This window comes from Calypte anna, chromosome 12 (assembly GCF_003957555.1).
Source record: "Calypte anna isolate BGI_N300 chromosome 12, bCalAnn1_v1.p, whole genome shotgun sequence".
Classification (NCBI taxonomy): Eukaryota; Metazoa; Chordata; class Aves; order Apodiformes; family Trochilidae; genus Calypte; species Calypte anna.
This window is the reverse complement of record NC_044258.1, coordinates 7,642,463-7,664,453: the sequence shown is the minus strand read 5'-3', so window position 1 is coordinate 7,664,453 and position 21,991 is coordinate 7,642,463. Positions and strand designations below refer to the sequence as shown.

Below are 21,991 nucleotides of genomic sequence, written 5' to 3'. Positions count from 1 at the left end.
TTCAAGTGTGCAAGAGTTGTAATGGCACCAGCGTGGGATCCAAGGCACCAAGTTCAAGAGTGGTGAGGAAGGAGCATCTTGGTTGGACAGAAAGGGGAATGCACTCATTCCTTGCACTAGAACTCCTCTTATGCCACTGCCACATGCTTTTTTCTTACCAGGTAAAAGCATTTAATAACTTCTGCAATTACTTGGGCTCTAGCCTCACTATCCCTTTCCTTCCATTTTCTAGCAAATCATTCCTAGCAACAATGACTACAACCCATGAACCGAAAGCAAAGAAAGCCAAATCCAATGAGGCTAAAGCAGCCTTACTCAAGTCTAACAAAATGAGTAAAGTAAATGGTAACTTTTCCCCATAGTACCTTCTGATAAGTGCAGTAAAGGCTTTACAGCCAAGAACCTTACCTTCTGTTTTTATTTTTAGAGCAGTCCTAACCAAAGCAAACAAAGTAGCATTGAACATCACAGTTCCATCACTGTTTAGTGGCATATTCATGGCTACTAACCTCTGAAAATGAGAAAAGGAAAACAAGTTCTGATGTGACGTTGTTTGAAGAAAACCTCCTGTAATGTTCACTTCTGAATAGCTGATGTGTTCAAAGAATAATATCCACTTAAAGGCATAAAAATTATTTAAATCTTAAAAAAGAGTTGAGTTTTCCATCCTGGCTGCATATAATAACCACACAGTATTGCTTCTTTTTGAAGCATGCTTATGGAAAGTTAAAACTCTGGTAGTTTTCACAAGCTATTTATTGAGTTACTTTGCAAACACTAAAGTCCAGTCCTTGGCTATAAGTGCCACTATGCAATTATAAGGACAAATATGATTCCTCAATAGCATCCACTCCAGTTGCAGTCATGTTCCAGATTTCCCACAGATCCATGGGAAGACCAGCAGCACCAGGTCAGTCTCATATAAGCTGATTAATTCTCAGGGAACTCTTCAGCAATGCTGTGCATCTCTCATGCACTCTGTGCTGAACCAGTGTCAAAGGGGCATTCCTCTTTGGATTAGTCCACCCCTGCATTAGAGTGTTCATCTTCCAGAGCAGTATCACTGTGACTCTGTCTATCAGAAGAATACTATTTATTTATTTATTCTATCAAAATCTTTTCCTCATGTCCACCTTGGATTTTCTTCTACTTAGTTTAAAAGTGTTACTCAATTGAGTACCTTATCTTAACAACTAGACACAGGTTTGCTTTAAGTATGCCTTATGGCATTCCATTTGAACCCAGTGTTTCATATGTCAATTTACCTACTTATAAAAGATACAAAAGAAATTAAAATGACACTGCTGTTGTAAAGATCCTTTAATTAAGAGGCTTTATCTTATTCCTACTGAAATTGATAAACCCACAATATCCGGAGTTCTGAAGTCCTCAAATAACTTAATAATTACTCATCTCCTTTATGTTGCCTTTCAACTTTTATATTAAAATGCAATTAGTCTTCATCTGAATTAGAACTGAATGAATGAAACAATGAGAGAAACCTAGAAAGAACTAGGTTAAATAGGGTAAATAGGGTAAAACCCACCTTGCAGGCTACTCGGTGAGGGCATAATTTACCAAAACCAAGTGGTGGCTGAATGCGTCTCAGCAACGTAACCACATCAAGATGCTTTATCCTTCCCCTAGGACCAACACACATCAGTTATCAAACATACATCCATTCCCAAGGAATATACTATGATCTGCTTTTTTTGGTTTTACCACATAAATCTTACCAGAGAAATGATCTAACTTACTTGGCTTCAGGGTCATATTCTGACCATATTCTTTTGAACTCATCCAAATGATGGGGACCCAGAATAGACCAGTCACGTGTCAAATAATCAAAATTGTCCATAATGACAGCCACAAATAAGTTTATAATCTAAGAAAGAAATTAAGAACAATCTGCCTTAATTATTTTGAAAATTAAAAAAAACCACTTTAATAAATAAAATAATTCTTTAAGGTTTGAATTAACAGAGAAGATGGTGCAGAACATCAGAACGTGTGTGTTTACATTACTTCACAAAATTGTTTGACCATTCTCCTTTTGCAAGGAGAGCAGTACTATGAATATAACAAATTAACCAGCTTAGACCAGATCCCTGCAATGAGGAAAAACATTTTTTCAAATATTATTTTAGAGCAAATTATCTATTATACCACGGATTAGGAAGAAAGTTTATTGTTCATATTTGCCACAGTTTGAGCACACTTGTAAAGACACAAATCCAAATTCTGCTAGGTTTAAATTATCCAAATTGCAAAGAAACTGCAGCTTTATTAATTACTATTTAACAACACTACTGAGAAATGCATGAAATAACAGCTGATTAAAAGACTGTTAATTTAGCTTTCAAACATGCAACCAATCATCACTCCTGCAGCAATGTAGTCAGAAGAACATTTGTATGTGATAACTTAGAACTTTAAAATTGTTTGAGGTGGAAAGAACCTTTAAAGGTCATCCAGTCCAACCCCCCCTGCAATGAGAAGGTAAAACTTCAATGGGATCAGGTTACTCAAAGCCCTGTGCAACCTGACCTTAAATGTTTCCAGGAGTGGGGCATGTACCACCTCTCTGGGCAACCTGTGACAGTGTTTCACCACTCTGTGTAAAAATCAGTGTGAGATACAGGACTTAGGACTGTATATAGAAAATATAACCTTGCAAAAATATTTTAGATATGGGATTTTTGATAGTTCTCTGCACCCATTACATCCTCTTGGTTCAGAAGAAAGTAAAATGCCAAAGCTCATTGCTGTTAATAAGCACAAACTAGACTCACCAAAAATGCACAAAGCATGTAAAAACTGATAAAATAAATGATGGCAAAATTGCTTCCACAAGTGTATTCTTCTCCTGGATTATAATCAGATTCCGGATCACAGCGTTTTCCAGGCAAACATGCCAACATGATTTCCTGCCAGGCTTCCCCAGTTGCACACCTTTATAAGGTCACAAAGATAAATGAGGCATTATTTGATCAAAATGGATTAAAGGTGTATTAATTTGTTAAGTTCTGACAAAATGCTTAGAGCTGTACCAACACAAATGTGAAGACAAATTGTGAATTTTTCAGAGCAGGAACAAATAAAAAAATACAGAACCTGTTTCAGAAATAACAAGTATAGATCTGACATGGCAGATATATTTCATAAGGCTAAGACACCATAAAGGCTTGCATGTAAAAATTTGAATCCCAAAGTGTGATTTACAAGTTAAATACCTATTACAGTGGAGTTGCTGTGTATGAATGCAATGTTGTTTTGAAACTTCTCATAAAATTTAAAAGTATTTATTTGTAAGGATTAATTACCTCTTCCTCAGCATGCTTGAGGAAATCGTCTCCAACTCCTGCTATTGCAGTTTCTGCATAATTGGGTAATGCCTGTGTACAGACCCACGATTTCAAATATTTAAAAGACAACTACTTATTTATAACATTTTTGGCTGTACTCATTACCTAGATACAAATGCAAAAGCCTTGACATGGATAAGGTGACTTAGATCTCAGTGGTTGATGCCCTTGGTCTCAGGTAAGGAATGACCTTCCAGTTTTGCCAACCAGAGTAATAACAATGACAGAAGCCAAGTGGAGTTACAGAATCACAGGCAAGAGAGCTCTCATGGCTGTCATGTTTAGAGGCATCCCATGTCGTTCTCCCTCCTTGCTCCAGGACACTTCGATGGACTCCTGGCAAATATTTACCCCTTTCTTAAGCTCTCTAGTGACAGAGATTCCATAATCCCCATACATGAAGATTTAGCTACTTTTACAATGAGAAAAGTTTTGTCTACTGCTTATCTGATATGTTCATTCTGCAAGTTACACCCTCTAATTCTTGTCATCTCTGCAGAAAACATAAATAGTTTACTTTTTTATCTTTACATCAGCTGTTCATTTTTACAAACTATCATGGCTAGCTGTGCTTCTGAAGATTACAGTAAGGGCAGACAGCCTGTTTCACCTTTTCCAGCACCTACACAGTGATGGCAGGGCTGACTATTAGGGCTCTACCTGAATGCAGTTACTCCACAGATGATGTTTCACAAGAGCTGTACTGAGCTGAGACCTGTGTTGCCTGATCAGAACCCTGCTCTGCCCACGTCCAGACACACAGCACTGAGACTACATTCTTGTTATGTGAACTTGCTTCTCACTTAAAAACACACGTTAAAAAACAAGCGGTACCAACAGTTTTTCTAGATCAATGAAATCAGATACTTTACATAAGAGTCTACTCACCTGAAGAGAAGCAGCACAGCTTGGGGGAACGTCTGAAAGTTGTTGTTCCTATTTATTTGATTGTTGTCCCTCATGGCCACTTTTCCAAATATCTACAGGTATACAAAACAGGATTTTTACTTTCATCCTAGTGACCTGTACTGTCATAAACTGTAGGCCTCACAATCTAAACTTGCTTCAGTAGGCATGAAAAATACTTTCATAAATAAACTTTTTTTAGTCACTTTAGACATCTCTTGGTAACTATGTAAATACAGCAAACTCACTACATATAAAAGATAATTCTTAATAATTTAATTTGGCATCAATAAACCATTATAGTAATAAAACATATTTCAGTATTTAAGGTGAGAAAACGTTATTTGTTTTAAACTATCACCTAGAATCCTTTATTTATATTAAAGCCCTACTTTGCTAAATATAATACATACTACTTGTAAGAAATAATGCTGTCCTGATACTCTCAAATCTAAATAGAAGTGATGCAAAGATGGGAACCAAAGTGCAGAGTCTGAGCATCCTGTCTCATCCAGAGCTGGAAATGTGTTATCTTCTTCAAAGTTAAACTGGAATTCCTTGGCCACAAGACCATCCTTTCCATTCAGTATAATACACTGCTATCTGCTTACAAGCCAGTGAATGCTTTACTTCATCCCAACAGACCATTTTTACTTTTTAAGTTAACCAAATTCTTTCCAGGCTTGTACATCTTGCATATATAAACTACTCTTGATTAACCATAGACTTAGCTGTGCCTAAATCTCTAGATTTTCTTTCTAGATCTACTCTTTTCACATGGGAAAGACTTAAAAGAAAAAAAACCAAAAAAAAAAACCAGCTGGAGTTTTAATGCCCGATTCCTAAAACAAATTCATTGTTTAAAAGGCCATACATTCTTTCATTCTTTCATACATTCATGCACAGGAATAAATGTCACAGTATGCAGAAAAGGAGTCACTCTTTTTAGAAAACCAAGATACTATAAAGCTCACACTGAGCTTTTCTCTTGCATCTTTTTGGATTTCCTGACTTATAAAATCGTAGGCAAAAGATTACTAACATTACTTTAAAAGCTCTGTTTTATATATAGCACCACTGTTGAAGTAATGATTCCATAAGAACTTTAGCAAACAAGTGTCACAGTAGCCAACACTGCATTTTTGTTTAAGGCTAAAAAAAATTCTGTAATTACCTGCATTCCAATGACAGCATAAATGAAGAACAGCATGGCTATCAGAAGGGCAACGTAAGGCAGAGCCTAGAAATGGGACAGGTGCATTGTCTGTTAATAATTTCACACCATAATTTCAATTTCTGTTCACAAAAATTATTTCTCTGTACAACAAAGGCTTTTCCAATATTTTTCTTCCTATGCAAGTGCTTAAAGTGTTATTACCTGTCACTCATAATAATCTACAATATATATTGCACACAAACCTCATTATATTTTAAATTATTTCTTTCAGAAACCCAGGGGGGAGAATTCTTTTTAACAGTTCTTAATTTTATTTTCAGTACCAATTCTGACAACACAAAAATACTTCCTTCTGTACAGTTACAGAGGTCCATTAACCTTACATTCCTTGGAGTTTTCAGGAGTTATATATTCAAATCAGAAAATATATATTCAAATACATCTTTGTTACATGAATTAAATCAGTTTTATATATAAAAAAAGATTAAATTCCTCTTTTGTAGTTACCTAATAAAATGTGGAAACACGAATCCTTTGTGTGGAAAACTTATGCTTTAATGACAAAGAATGACTCTTAGAAGGTTTTTTTTTGGCATTATTATGTGAATATATTTAAATATGTAACTAGCATGAATTTCAAAAGAAATGGTTTTTGCACTCTAGAGAATATTGATTGCTTCATGAAACTTAGCATGTAAATTGTTGCAATTATAAAGTAAATTCAAATAAATTTTGCTAACCTGAAATGACTTAATAAATGTCCACAGTAAAGTTCTGATTCCTTCTCCTCTGCTAAGGAGCTTCACCAACCTCATCACTCGGAAGAGACGGAAAAAAGTGATGGAAATTCTAGCGCTGTCTTCAGAGTTCTGAAGAGCATCATGGAGAAGTCAAACCAAATACAAACTCAAACATGCAACACTTCCAGAAAAACAACAACAAATGCAAAGGTGGAAGAGGTAAGATTTGAAAATGTTTCTTGAGGGCCTTTTCACCTTGATAAGCATGATATGAAAGGAAAAAAATACATGCTAAAAACACAGGACCTGTAGAAATGCTTCACACATCACATGCATTTCCAAGTTTTCTGTTTGTTAATATGGATCATACTGGGTTTGTTTGTAGTAGACTTCAATAGTACATTGACAATGAATGCAAACCACTGCGTAACACCTTTGTAGTAAGACAGTTATGAAGAATACAGAAAAAAATTGGTGGAAAATAGACATGGTAAAAAGAATAAACTCAAGTAGAGGTAAAACCACTGGGGCCAATTTACTAATCTTACCCCAGACTCATCAGTTGTGACTGTTTCAGTTGGCTTTGGCTTTAAGAAATTAAGAACATTAAATATTAAAATTGAATAGAAGATTAAAAAAAAAAAACAAAACAGCTTAACCATAAACAGAAAGGACATTTTTCACTTCTAAATATAAATGAAAATCTTTAAACTCAATATACTTCCTGGACAAAATATTAATATCCTTTTTAAAACATACACTTTAGCATTTCATGATGGCTGACTTGTACTAAAGCATTCTCGGATGACTTGTAATAAAATCTGTTGGTATAAAACATGTTTAAAAGACTCAGTAGAAAGTAAATACAAAATAAAATATATGCTCCTATGTAAGCCAAATAAAATTAGCCATCAGCTTCCACAGGTTTTCTAGTATTAAACCAAGTAAAACTCAACAACAAAGCTTTGGGGTCAAAGTAGCCTTTCAAGGTTTTCTGCTGTTCTTTTTTGAGTATTAATTACTCCATCACTGGAATCTAACCATATACAAAGTAACTGTGTTTTATATCTCATCAGGAGCTCTCTTAAAGCAAATTAAGTAGAGTTAACTCAGTGATAAACACTGTACTTAGCAGTGCTTACAAGGACTGATTTTCATTCTGCCATAGTGATAGACATTTTTAGCACAATGACTCAATTGCTGACACTCCTGGAGAGGTGCAAATGAGAAGGCAACACTTGTGCTCTCTCACCACCTACAAAATAATGGTATACCTGAGCTGATGGAACAGGATCAGGCACAAAGAAAGGGTTTCAGGATTTGATCCTTTTGGAACAGATCTGTACAACCCTCGGGAGCTACAGGCAGGAGAGAGGCACACAAATTCTTGTTCACAGAGACAAACTAAGTCCTGTGAAGAAGAAACTCACTTCTCTCTTTGTAACGTATCTGTCTTTGCAAAAACTGTCTTGATTTCCTGAACTGTAAAACACTGAGCAAATCAGCTAGCAAAGCTTAAAGGACCAGCTGTCTGTGCTTGCCTGTGCACTGACAGACTCACATCAGCTTCTTCAAAAATCAAATGCAAATGTCTAGAAAACATTTATAGCACCAGAAAAACTGGGACTGTGGGTGTTAAATCCAAGTGATGGATCTTACTTTCTTCCCTTAAACATACTACTTTTAGAGGGGCATCTTTCACAACTGTTGTCACATACAGCAGCAATAACCATGTTTCCTCCCTCAGTGCTGCCTCCAACATATTGTGGATGCATCAAAGATACTCTCAGGGCCATGTTTCACTGTGTAAAATCTCAAGTATTACTGTTACCAAAGATATAGCTCAGGGAGGAGAAAGGGAAAAGAGAGGAGCTGATTCTGATGAAAATACTGGCAGTCCATCATACAAACATACTATGGAAAAACAAAAAAAGAAAATGAAAAAAAAATAATAGGTAGTACTATGTTAAAGTCAGATCACGAACAGTATTTTTTAAATGCTAATTTTTTTTCCTTTTGCATAACACATATAATATAAAGTTATCACAAGGGGAAAATGAAATAAAAATAGCTGGGTTTACAAGTACATGCAATCTTCATACATATACATTACTGCCCTGCCAGGATATCAGTAATTCCTGAAACAAAGACTTTTAAAACATTTTATAGGATTAATACTAAAATGATGCATTAATATGAACGAAAACCCTCATTGGACTTCAGTAAGCAGAGTATTTGTAAAATCCATTGTGACATCTCAGCTTTTTAAGTACTTACATAAACTAAATAAAAATATGCTGCCAGTGAAAGACAGTTGCTGCATTAGAAATTCCCTCTGTGTTTCAACAATTTGAAATAAAATTATCAAAATATACATTAAAAGGAAATTTATAACCAAAACCATATATGCCTAAATATCATAAAACATGGAAAAAATCTTGCAAAGTTGTTTACCTACATCAATCACAACAAACCTTTACTAGTTTACACAGACTTGTATTTCTATTAGAGTTTTTGGAATAGAAAAAATTCCTCTTTATCTGAAACTTGTAAAGAAAAAGGGTTCAATTATACCTCCTGCACACAAAGCCTGAAATTTTCTATCAATCTCTAGTGACTGACTTATCTTGAGCTTGATACTGTTTTAATCAATGAACAAATTATAGAATTATCAGTCAATAGACTGTATCATCAAAAACGAATTTAAGTATGTGACTGATACAGAACAGGTTAAATTGCAGTATCATCACAAACTGACATTAAAAACACAAAGTAAAATGCTGGATTTTGCATCTGGGAGTTTTTTCTACTAGCTTTTTATAGGGGTGTTTATGCATCAAGCCCCAAATAGGCTTGGAACAATATTAGGACAGCAATATGAAATGGGAAAAGAAAAAGGATACATTAGTCCTACAAATTTTTGTCTAATTGCTTCCAAAAGAAAAACAATGAGGAGCATACATCATGATTTGGTTGTGAAAAACCTCTCACAAAACAAAGTCAGTAAAAAACCCTTTTTCTCTCTATATATATAAAACTTTCTTAATAACTATTTAATTCTCACATTTGAAAATAAAGTCAGAGATGAGATTACCAAAACCATGGGAACAGCCCTGTTGGAAGTACTCAGGAATTATGACTGCAAAATCCCTCAAGTTTTTTTGCCTGAAGGGCACTGTCTGTGTGTGTGCCTGCACAGAACTGCACAGTGCACTCTCCTCTCCTGAAATGCTCTTCCTCAGCTCCTTTGCACCATTCAGTCCTCACTGCCTGATCTGCTGCTGCTGCTGCTAGGATGTGTGAGGATGTCATGTGCAAGAGATTATAAACTTTGGACACTGGAAACAACAGGCCAGGAGTGAAAAAGTAAAACACTCTGTTCACAAAAAAGTAAACTGTACAAAAACCCAAAGTAGACACAGATGCTAGACGTAAACAGTGAAAATGAACTCAACTCCTGGTATCAAAGGATTTTTTCTGCTGGATCTGAAAATATTTAACTTCTGTCCATTACTGGCCAAGCAGGCTGGATACTGATATTGTAAAGTGAGTGTACCTATTTTTTTAGCCTCTCTGGCATTTCCTCCTAATAACTTGTTTCATATTATTTTTATTCCTAATTATAATGAAGCTAATACAGTGATATATACCCCAAAGAAAAAATTATTCATACTTCTTTCTAAAGGAAATGCTCATCAAAGAAACAAAGTTTTTAGTGTTTATGTGTGTTCATCCAGCATTAAGTAATTCTAAGATCTGGGAAACTCAGATTAAGATAACACCATCTTCAGTAAAAACAGACTCATAATAAGAGAGAATGTCTGCTTCCTACAGATAAGGAAAAAACATGTTTTATCCCAACACAATCTTATTTGCAACTACAGTAATATTACTTGACACATACACACGTAAGAAGTTGGCACAATAATTACATGTAGGGCAACTATTAGAATAGGCTTGAGACTGAGCAGGAGGCAGGTTGAGCAGAATGCCTCTTTGGATGATGGTTACTGACAAGAAGGCAACTAAAAATATTTCAGTGGTCAGACAACCTACCTACCACCTCCTCTTTCACCTCACCTTCCACCAATCATTCCACTACTACTCATGTCCACAGCCCCTTCAGGACTGGCTGGTCACTATTGTGATGTTTTTGTTCCAGGGGGACTCTGTAATTCCTGAGACAAGAGCTGTGCCTCTGGGATCACTGCTAGCGCACTGGTGAGGGGCACAGCCAGAAGAAAGCAGCAGCTGCTGATTCCACTGCTTGGCTAACAGATGTACTGCAAGGAGGTAAATGAGGACAGGGACTGACTTAAATGCTCTACCTTTTCTGTCAGCCATGAGCCAGCCACCCTGGTAGAGCCTAGTTTAAGCAAAGCACTTGATAATTATGTAATTTTAAGAAAAGTCTTAAATACTTCAAATAGGCAGCAACATGACTTTTCTTTTAACCAAACTTCAGCATAGCAGCTTTCTTCCACAAACAATCTCAGTCCTCAAAAAAGATGAACCTATGATCAACCTAAATTTCTGACTCACTGATTAAAAAGTATGCAACCTGCTACCAATTTCAGTCAAGTACTTATTTCTGCTTATGAAAAATTTCACACATTTCCTAAACAGTAACTCTTCGTTACACTCTTCATGTTGCAACAGAAGTTTAAAAATAAACATTCTAACTGAAAAAAAAGCTTCAATATCAAAACTGTGAACAGTGTGAAACAGATTGCATCATGCATTGGAAGCAAACTGGAGCTCTGTGTTTAAGGAAAGATAAACAGTGAAAACCAGTGGATATTAATATAGGGTGTTGATCAAATCCTTTTTTTACAGATTGTGCCAAAGGGTAGGAGAGTATGCAAAAACAAACTAACACATCAGGATGGCATAATCATGATTATGAATATAGAAGGAAACATCTGAATGACAAATGTTTGTGATGACAATGACATACATAGGAAAGCATTCAGGTTGCCAAAATATCTTCAGAAATGTGTAGTGTAGGTGTGACTGTATGCAGGTCTGTATATACAAAAATTATTTGTTTAGAGAATAAGCACTGGAATTCAAATGTGCTAGCAAGTAATTTTCTGCAGAGTCTCATCAATGTTCTCTCTATATCCTGTTCAACATGAACCAAATGCCCAAATTATAGACATAATTTAGCAAAAATTTTGAATCGATGTGCAGGACCTCACAAGACATTTAAAAGATCTTTTTCCTTTAAAAAGAATTAAAAATCTAAGTTCCTAAGTAAAATGTTCATGGCATAGGGCATTATTTTGGAAACTAATAAATATTCATTTATGCATTAAAGTAAATAAATCATTAGTACTAAAACCTTCAGAGAAGTAGCTCAGAAATGTACTTCTATTTACAAATTAAATATTACAACATAGTACAGATTTCCCATTGCCATAAGTCTTCCTACACGTAAAGGCAGACATATGATTTATATTTTTCTGACCCATCAGCAAGCCAAAGAGATACATTTGCAAAGCTGAAAAAATGTATTGTCAGTAGTAATTTTGACTATTTTTCAATATTTGACTAATATCAATTACTAGCAAAGCCCCCAAAATTCTAACATATAATACTGATGCATAAAGTGGGATTCAAACTGAATTGCCCTGATTTTGCTCAGAATTAGAAACCAGAATCTCTCACAGCAGGTAGATAGGAGGCATTTAATCCATTTCTCCACACAAGCAAGATCAGCTCTCCCACCAGTAACCAGGTGAGCAGGAATTGTGTGAAAATAAGCACCAGCTCTCCCCGTACACACCCCATGAGCAATCTGGCAAACAAGTCCCACTGTTTGCAAACCAACATGATGCAGTGCATGGTGCTGGAGTGACACTAAAGGTGCTCCTGCTTGTCAAATGGCAGAATGGTCAAATTCTGGTTTTGTGAGGGACTTTTTTTTGAGGTATGATGTTGCTATGAACCACTGCTTGTTGTTACAGTAGTGCAAGCATTGAATAAGCCTCACAGGAAATTCAAGAGAAAGAGGTTTTCCTGAGGGGCTCAGGAGGAAGACATCCATGTTTTTGCTTTAAGACCTCTTTCAGCAAAAAACTTGAATTTTACTTAACTTCAGGAATTAAATTAGTCCGATAGCAACTGTATTAAACATTTGCACAAAGGAAAAGGAACTCCACATTCGTTTTCTCGATATTTTGGCAGCACAAGAATGGTAAAAGGAACTTAAATAAAAACTGTGAATTAAAACCTTTGTAGCAGTACATACTGTAGTATGTAACAATGTGATCATGCCTCTAAATCATCCAGTGCTGGTCATCCAAATGGTTACTGAGCTGACAAATAAGATAATTTCTATAGAGTCAGGTCAGATTGAAACTTTTTTTTGCTTCTATTAAAGAACTTCCTCTATTATTCAGAATTTATTTCCATTTATTTTTCATTGGCTTAAGTTATATATGCCCATCTCCAAAATGGACTGACCACATCTTTCATCTCCCAACCTGGTCTGTTTTTTTAATTGAAAAGTGACCATTTTTATGACCACACAAGATCTTGCGTGACATGTGAAACTTCTTTGAAAACAAAAGGTCACAAAACCCAAAAGTAATTATATAGGTTTTAGTAGTGTTTTTAATTTTGTTATTGCTACTATATATATGTATTTACTTATATATACTTGCCTCTAAAAATTTCTAAAAATAAAATGAACATGAAAACCAATTAGGTTTGTAAAAGAACAACTGGTTAAAGGAAGGGATATTAAATGACAGAGTAAAATAAAATAACAATCATAGAAAATAGTGTATTGTCAAAATATATGTTGCTCTGAGGTGCTTCATTTCTAGATTTGTTCACTGATCCAGTCCTTAAGGATGCTGAGAAGTCCTGTAAATCGCTGAGCACATTAAACACTGATTTCCATGAGCACAAAAATTATTCAAAAAAGTAATTGCCTGGATTATATGTGAATGGCAGGTTACTGAATCAGAAGAATCAGCCTCAGGGCACCATATAAATTACTTTAAAGCATTACAAAAAATAAGAAAAGGAATAAAAAAAATAATTAGAGATTACATTTTATTTCCAGAATTTAGTACTAAAATCAAGGTGATATGTAACTAGATAGTCCAACACACTGTCTTGAAAAAAAATGAGTTGAATCAAACATGTTATATACTAGAAGAACCTGCTGGCTTTTGGAATTAATCTAAATGTACAGAGCTGGACTATCAGAATGATGCTGAATTGTGCCCACAGCATGAGGCAATTTCATACACAAATATATAAGAATGTTTATTTCCTTTTGCATACATTATTTTAGGTATTCACATTCTTTCAAGCCTTCTTTTGCATTTATCACTTAAGATGGCTTTACTCGAGCAGTTACAACTGCACAAAGATCTGGTTTTACATTAGTGCTAGCAATTCACCCTGGTTAAGGTCCTCTCTCAAGCAAAGATGAGCTTCCCCAGTTTAAGAAGTTTCTATAGTGGGAATTTTCACAGATTCCATTTCAATTGTGCTTGAAATGCCAGAGAAAAAAAGTCTTGCTAGCAAAGCTGTACATTTCCCAGGATCACTGTCAGCGTTAGACAAAAAATGCAGGTGGAATGGCATAAGTCAAAATGCCAAAAGAATATGAAGAAGGAGATTCTAAAATACTGAATTTTTATTATAGGAATTTAAGCAAAATTACTGAAAGTATGTCCAATTCAGGAGACTGAAAACAATAAAAATAATAAAAATCTAAGACATTTCCCCAGACATTCTGCAGCATTCACTGTTTCCTGTTGAAAATGGGAAATCAAGTCCAGAAACATACTGAAACTGTGATACATTAATTACTTGCACAAGAAGCAAAGCACAAAAAAGTGGAAAAGACCAGAAACAGACAAGACTTAGTACACAAACAGCCTGCTGTGCAGTACTAGCAGACAGCAAGGATGAGCCCTTTTCCTCTGGTGAGTATAGCATGGAAACTAAGAAGGGATAGTATTGGTTGTTGACTGTGTTGTGTGCTTTTCCTGAAGAAAAGTATCTCCAGAATATTTTCAAGACATCTGTGTGAATTACTAAAATTAGAGTGTTCTTCACAGCTTCTGAAAGCTCAGCAATGATCAGTTATAAGCAATGCTGTCAAATTAACACTGCCCCCAGTGTTAAATACAGGGACATCCTCTACACTCACTAAAGCACAACTGAGCTATTTTCAGTATCTTCAGAATCAAGCACATGTTGCAGTTATCAGGGAAAGTTAACTTAAGTTGCTTTTGGTTTTATACTTCTCAGATATTATGCTCATCTACACCAGTACCACTATGAATGCTCCTCAGTTTTCAGAATGATCAACTGGACTGGGACTTTCAGCAGGTGGAATACTCCAACCTCACCTACTGAGCCTGGGTGCTTCCTGAGCATTGGTAGTGGCTGGATCCCAAGTCTCACTTTCAATCTCTCCCTGTCTGAGATCTCAAGAAACATTAGAATGAAGAGGACCTTTTTCTCTGAAATTTTATTTTGACTGGTTAAACAAAAAAACATGTAAGTATGGGAAGAACTTGCATATCTACTGCAGATAGATTCTTATCTGTGACTTATCATTTTCTATGGTACAACTTTCTTTCTTAAAAACAGCAAGTCAGATAGAAAACAGATAAAAATCAGTATTTGCCTATTTTTGTCTTGGAAAGGATCTTTCTATTGCCCAAACACACCTGTATGTGTTATGGCCATCAGTCAAACTTTTGGTAGGAGGTGGAGTTTTCCAAGTAGTTTAAGAGTAATTCAAATTTCAAAGCATTTACTTTACGATGGGAAAAACAAAAGGAGAAGGGAAAATATTCTATTTTCCACAGCATGGAAAGCCTTTACTGTCTCTATGTACCCTTTTTTTTGCTACCTTGACATATGAATACTGACATTGCTCTAAAAAAACAAACCTCCCACAGAAGAAAAAAGAAATTTGTTAAACTGAGCCACTGAAATAACTTACACAATTGTTAATCATCTTGGTCCTACTGCTTGCAAAATCACTGGACCTCAAGTAAAACAGTAAGAGAGGCTCATTTTTAATACATAAAATGTTTTAAATATTTTCTATACATCTATAGAAAAACATAATCCTCATTTCCTCACTACGCTGTGCACATGTGCAGCTATACAGGTATATAGATTTATAGTAACAGCTTTTACAAACATCTATACGAATGTTTTGGTCTTTGATTCCAGTATAAAGCACACTGTTCTAAAAACGTATCTTGAGGGAAAGACTTTACATTTTATGTACTTTTTGATGACAGCAATTACTTTTTAGTGTATTAACAGTTGCTACTTACATTAACTTCTGTTATAGCAATATCAACGACGCTACCAACAACAATTAAGGCATCAAAAGTGTTCCATGCATCAGTGAAATAGTGCTGTTAGGACAAGCATTCAGCAGAAAGAGAGCAAGAAAAAAACACAAACAGAAAAAGAGAAGAAAAGGACAGCGTTATAACACAGAAACAGTCTAGACTTCTCTGATGTACCACTATACAATCTAATCTTTCCCTTCCATAGCTAAAAAATATTGGTAGAAAAAAAAGGCTATTTCCCAAATCAACATAATCGACCTATGACTGGTCTGTACTCAAACTTTAGAAACATCAGATCAAAATCTGTGACTTGTCCAGATGATGGAAATAGTGGGGAGACAGAGAAAGAGAAGTAGGGACCGGGGAAAGTAAGCTGGGGTATACTCACATCAGCTTCACTGAGAACGACGTCTACTATGCTGCCAATAACGATGAGGGAGTCAAACGTATTCCAGGCATCACTAAAATAGCCCTGAACAGAGCAGGCAGGGTGCAAACGTTTGTGATTACACATGAAATGTCAAATATTTGCATACTTCTGTTTAGTTTTGCATAAACAGAAATTAGTTAAACAAAACCTGTGGTCTAATGAGAAAAACAAAACAAACCAAACAATATTGCCTACTGAAGGAAAAGCAACATATATGTGCATGTGTGTGTATATATATAGTTCATATATATACATGTACAGACACACACACGGACACACGCACGCACACGCAGTACACATGCTTAATACGCCATCCTATAAGCAGAGGGTTGGCAAGCAAGCCTTCATCCAAAACTAATTTTGGACTTCTAGCAAGGCTGAAAAATTCTAAAATGTATACACTAACAATGTATACACTACATTGTTAATACTAAATATGTATATACTAACAAGCCTGACAAAACTCCTTTAACATTTCAAGTCCAAGCCAATTGAAACCCCCTTAACATGGATGACCTAATGATGGTCCTATCTAAGTGACTAGTAAAATTATTCAAAGAATCAAAACTCATCACGGGTTAATCATACACAATTATTAATCTATTAATATATATTAATATATATTGCATACATACTTGAGAACTGACTCAGTTGTCTGTTAAGTTTGGCTTAATACAGGAACTCACACTACATTTGTAGCCAGGGCCTAATTCTGTAACCAAGGAAGTCAGTGCTGGGAACCATGGTGACTTCAACAATTCCTTAATGCTTTTAACATAGCCGGTCCAATGTCTGAAAATTCATTTTCATGGACTATTTAGTCACCCCTCTGACATTTTTTGGCTTTAAATACACACCCCATGTGTATGCTACTGGCACACTGCTGCAAATGGTTATAAAGTCCTATCATGCAATTAGCTGTCTATTGGCATCAAAACTGCATGTTTGAGCAAAATTTTCTTCAAAAAAATTTCAGAAGAAACCTTGAGGTAAGTTCTAGGCTCAGTCTGTCACTGGCAACAAATCAAGATGCATTACTCTCTTACAAAGCAAATTTAGACAAGATTTGTAGGTTTTCTGCAATATGTGGATTTTGTTATTACAGAAATTCAGAACTGGGATAATTAATACACCCATGTGGATGTAAAAACTGATCAGCCTCCCATGACTAAGGGTTGTGCATTAAATGACAAAGGCTGAAATGTACGTTCTGCCTACCACATTCTGCTTTCCCAGTAATTAATTTAAAAATACTAACTTGCCAGATACTAGCTCTGAAAAATAAATCTAGCAAAAAGTTTAAAATTACAAGTGTGCTAATCTAGCCTTATGTCTAATTACACTGATTATTACACTGTTTGCTACAAGATAATGTTTAGTTGAGTAGTTTATGTTGTTACATGTGTTGTTAACACAGAAAAGCAAAAACAAATACAATTTTTTTCCAAATTGGACAACATTTTTCTCAAGATTTTAATCTGACAGAATTTCTACCAATTGATGGTGTAAAGGTTACACTCAAGTGCATTACTACTTGGAAAAAAAGCTAATTTCACATAAAGATTTGTTTCTGGTGATGACATGAGAGCTGCTACGGAAGAAAACAGCTCTGCAGCATCTACAGTATATTTTAGGAGAGTAAGCACTGAGCAGTCAGGACAGCCTCATTATGGTTTTGATGCTACTCGTTTTTAGGTCTCTTCAAATACAAACTCCTATTGTCATTCCCTCACTTAAGGAAGGGGCTGTAAGAGTTAAATAGACCAGAGTATAACTACAGCCCTTTGTGTCACAGGTTTGGGGCAAAAGCCAGTGTTCCTGGAGTTGGCCTCCTGAACAATCACATCCATTTCTGAGACCTCCTGCACAATACCCTGTTGCTCCTTTCCTGCTCATCCTGCCTCACAAGAATGAATTCCCAAAGCCATTCCCAAAGTTTGTACTAAGCATCACACTGAACCACCTCAGCAGTGCTGCAATTTATAATCCTAAAGAGACCAGCAGCTGCCAACTGAAGAACAGGAGCTACTCCAATAATAGTCTTCCTGATCTTCCTTACTTCTCTTACTTAAAAGTAGTATCTTTCTTGGTTTTAAAATAGCAATATTTATATCTAAACTTAAAATAAGATACTATTTGCAAACAGCAAATGGATAATCAGCACCATCCTGAGCTGTGCTATTCATCTCCCTTTACAATAGGAACCAAGAAAGATTCTCCAAATAAAGGCTAATTTCATCTCTAGTTACTTTACTAGATATGTTATAGTATAAGGCACTGAAATAAATTGATGTTTTGATTCAAAACAACTGAAATACTTTACACATCTATTTTATGAAACCTTTTCCATCAGTATAGACAAATATTGTTCAAAATAATATATAAAGCAAAAGCATACAAGTAAACAAAAAGAAAAAACTAAGAGAAAATAAAGATGGTTTTGGAAAAGGGAGGAATGGACAAGTCACAGCAAATAAACATCATGCAAATAAGTTGTTTTCACCACTGCAATGACCCAAGATCAATTCACTTACTAGCCATCTTTCCTTTTTCCTTACAAAAATCTGATGTAAAACGACATGGAAAATCATTACAAGTTTAGGTAAGAGCTAGCTATCATGAAGCTGCACATACAGTATGTGTTGATGTATTATTTTAGGCTTCATAGCTGTATTTTGTTTTGTACTGTACTAAACCATAACAGGTATCAGATTTTAGCAAATGTGAAGAACAATGTGAAGAACAAAACCCTGCTCTTTTAACTTACATTTTGAAAAATTTTTTTATTGAGAAATGTTGAAGGACAAAATCACAAATCCTGGGGAATATGTAAGTATAGGCAACTGAAACCAAAATATGTTTCTATAGATCCATGACACAAATATTTTGGTCCTTTTAGTTTTCTGTTGAAGAATGTTGGACCTAATTCTGTAATGTACTGTATGTTCCAATCTCCCAGTCAAGAAGTGTGCCAGACACACAGCACCACTTATCCAAATTTTATCTGTTTCAGAGCTGGAAGGCAGTCTGCAATATCTTCATTCGAAAGAGTACAATATCACATTAAAAGCATCAAGCATTTGTAGTAGCCTTAAATTTGCATAGCCTGGGAAACCAGAAGATCACAGTTTTCACAGGATTTTTGTCAGCATATTAACAGGACACTGACAAGCAGATGAGGTAAAACCTAATATGTTTTTGTCTAGTCTTCTTTTTATGGAGTGGGTAATGGAGTTTTTATTTAGCATTGTTGGGCATCTTTGAAATAATATTTAAAATTCACAGAACTAATGAATAAAACTGTCCAGTCTGCTAGACTAGACTAAGAAACCCACCAGTGACACAAACATAGAGGAAACGAATCAGTCTCTCCTCACAGACCCTAAAGAAAGAAGTTGGGTTTCAGATTGTTCCTACTATTTTTAAATCTTAAACTTAGTTAAAGCATTTTGTTGTTGTTTTAAGCATGGACCTAGTTTAAAATTAGGATTACTAAGAGTCTTTTACATTCTGCTTAAGACTGCTGGCTGCTTTATAAATATTAAATGAACTGTGTAATATATGCTGCCAGTAAATGTTTCGCCAAAGAGTATCTGGCAATTTTTAAAGTTACAATCTTCAAAGAATAACAGGAACAACCTTAAAGATATTTAGCTACCTTACACTTATTAACCTCATCCAAAAGTCTGATTAATACCATGGCCATTAAACCTTGTCCTGCTAATTAACAAGTCTAACTTGTTCTGCATTTAATGAGGAATGAAATTCAGGAAGTGAGGAATTTCACTGACAGTGTTTGCCCTTCAAAATCTCTCACAGTAAAAGCATCCAGAAAGAAAGCATGGTGCAATGGAGTCAAATCTCAAATGTACAAAGTCTTAGAGACCACTATTTAGACACTGCATTTGATAACAAGTAGGAAGGCCATAATACGAATGGAGCACTGTGATTTATACACTCAGGATCAGACCACTCTATTTTGCATTAGCTGCTATTTCTGGCTACAGTCACAAGTGCATGGAGAACCATACAAGGATTCACAATCTTCTTTGAAAGAGCAGATGATAAAATGCAGCAAAGTCTTCTGAAACTTCAGTGTGAACAAGGATATAGAACAAGAAATACAAATCAGGAAACACAATCGGCATACTCATGACACTGTGGTCCACATATCTGAGCTATCTCCTCTGGGGCCTGATATTGTGCTATTTTTAATGTGAAATCCTTAGCATTTAAATAATATAGGTGACACAAAAATACAAATAAATTCATTAGAAATGTACAATGGACTGGACAGTGCAGAGCAAGACTACGGGAGAGTGGGTAAGCATTCAGCCAGAACTCCACACTTCACATCTCAACACCAGACCTCAAGTGATGTCTAATTTGTTTACTTCTGCAGGCAAATACAAGCTAGCTTTAAATCCAACAGCTCAGGCTTCACAGCCAAGCTCATGATTAAATGCAAACTGAACAAATAGTTTTGAAAAGCTGGAAACTAGTTATGCATCTGCTCCACAGAGAGCTCTGGGCAGCCCTAATGACTGCGCTGCAGTAAGAGCTGCCTTCTTTAAAGCGAGAATAAGATCGCCCAGAGAGCCTACAGACATCCAGTTCTTTACTTAACACCAAGGGCACAGTTCACAGCCAATTAGTGATTCAGATATCCTGATTACTTGACGAGAAGGGCCATAGAAAATTAAAAATACCAGCCAAAGGCTGAGAACAGTAAACTTCAAGTGGCATGTGTGGCTTTTTTCAAATTCCATCCATTGTGAGTGACCACACTTATTTACATAGATATAAACCCAGCATAAAAACATTTATTTCACTGCCCAGAAAACAAAACTGTTTAGCTTTTCATTATTAACTTTTGCACTGTCATAAATGCAGTATGAGAGCTGAAGGAAAAGACTGAATTAACTGTCACAGTCTGATTTATTTTTATAAAAAATTGTAGTTATCAGTTTCTCTTACAAGCCTACTTCTGAAAAATTGTCTGCAGTTATTCATTTTGACAGTGTTCCTTTAAGGCAAGCAATTGGCTACTAGTGTGCAGCCCTCTACAAATATTTTTTATGCATAACTGAAAGCATAGAAGTCTAAAAAGGCTATTGAATATGCAAATTATATGTTTATAGTACTTAGCTATATTTTATGAAGAAATAATTTTGCATTTTAGAATAGGGAATATGAAATAACATATAGATCTTTACTTGAGCATAATTTATTGTAGTTAGGAATGTAGTCCCATGAATAAGAGAAGTGGTAATGCTTGTAACAGGAAATAATTTATCTGATTTGCATAGAGACATTTTCATTAACTCAAAATATTCCAGATCTCATAAACAATCCTATAATATTTTTTCTGATATCTGCATTTCATTTCCTGGAGTTACATATTACCAGATTAACATTCCTATTATGATTTCAGTGACAGATAAGTGTGAGGAACATTGGCTCTTTTTGGTTTTTGAATAATACAAAGCTCATGTGAAACTTACATTAAACTCAACTCCTGTGGGGATGACCTAATTTAATCATATCTAAAACTTACCTTGGGTTTGAATGCAATCAGCTTCAAAACCATTTCAACAGTGAACACTCCAGTGAAAACCATATTCATTATGTCCATGGCATCATTAAAAAGCTTAGACTGTCCATAGTGCTGTGAATGAAAAACACAGTATTTTAAAAGGAAAGGCTCAGAAATATTAAGTGAAAGTAAACCACCCTAAGGTAAAGTTGGCAAAAATGCAGTTCAGGAAAATACTTTCTAGTAGGGTTTATGATCCACACCTATATACATACAAGACTAGCTGAATATCTCTGGTCAAGAATGGAGTTGTTTAAATCTGTTCTGTTTAGGTACTCAGTGGAACAAAACTGTCATTCCTCTGCATCCTCAGGGAGTCTCCTGAGAGAGAGTTTTGAGAGGAAAACTGCTCCCTCAGAAAGGGAGTATTAGATGCCAGCAATTTCCCAGTTGTTATATGGTAGGTTTCAAAATGACAACCTTGTGTCACACC

The 21,991-nt window shown here is 35.4% G+C and overlaps 1 protein-coding gene across 1 annotated transcript in view; it reads right to left on the bottom strand.

Moving 5' to 3' along the window:
• The window catches only part of CACNA1D (calcium voltage-gated channel subunit alpha1 D), a 164,670-nt gene that overhangs the window by 24,400 nt on the left and 118,279 nt on the right, over nt 1-21,991 (bottom strand). The window contains 11 exon segments of the mRNA XM_030458637.1: nt 409-511; nt 1,547-1,643; nt 1,758-1,885; nt 2,793-2,952; nt 4,254-4,345; nt 5,446-5,511; nt 6,189-6,317; nt 6,737-6,775; nt 15,921-16,004; nt 18,497-18,526; nt 21,520-21,630. Of these exon segments, the coding sequence (XP_030314497.1) occupies nt 409-511; nt 1,547-1,643; nt 1,758-1,885; nt 2,793-2,952; nt 4,254-4,345; nt 5,446-5,511; nt 6,189-6,317; nt 6,737-6,775; nt 15,921-16,004; nt 18,497-18,526; nt 21,520-21,630 (1,039 nt within the window).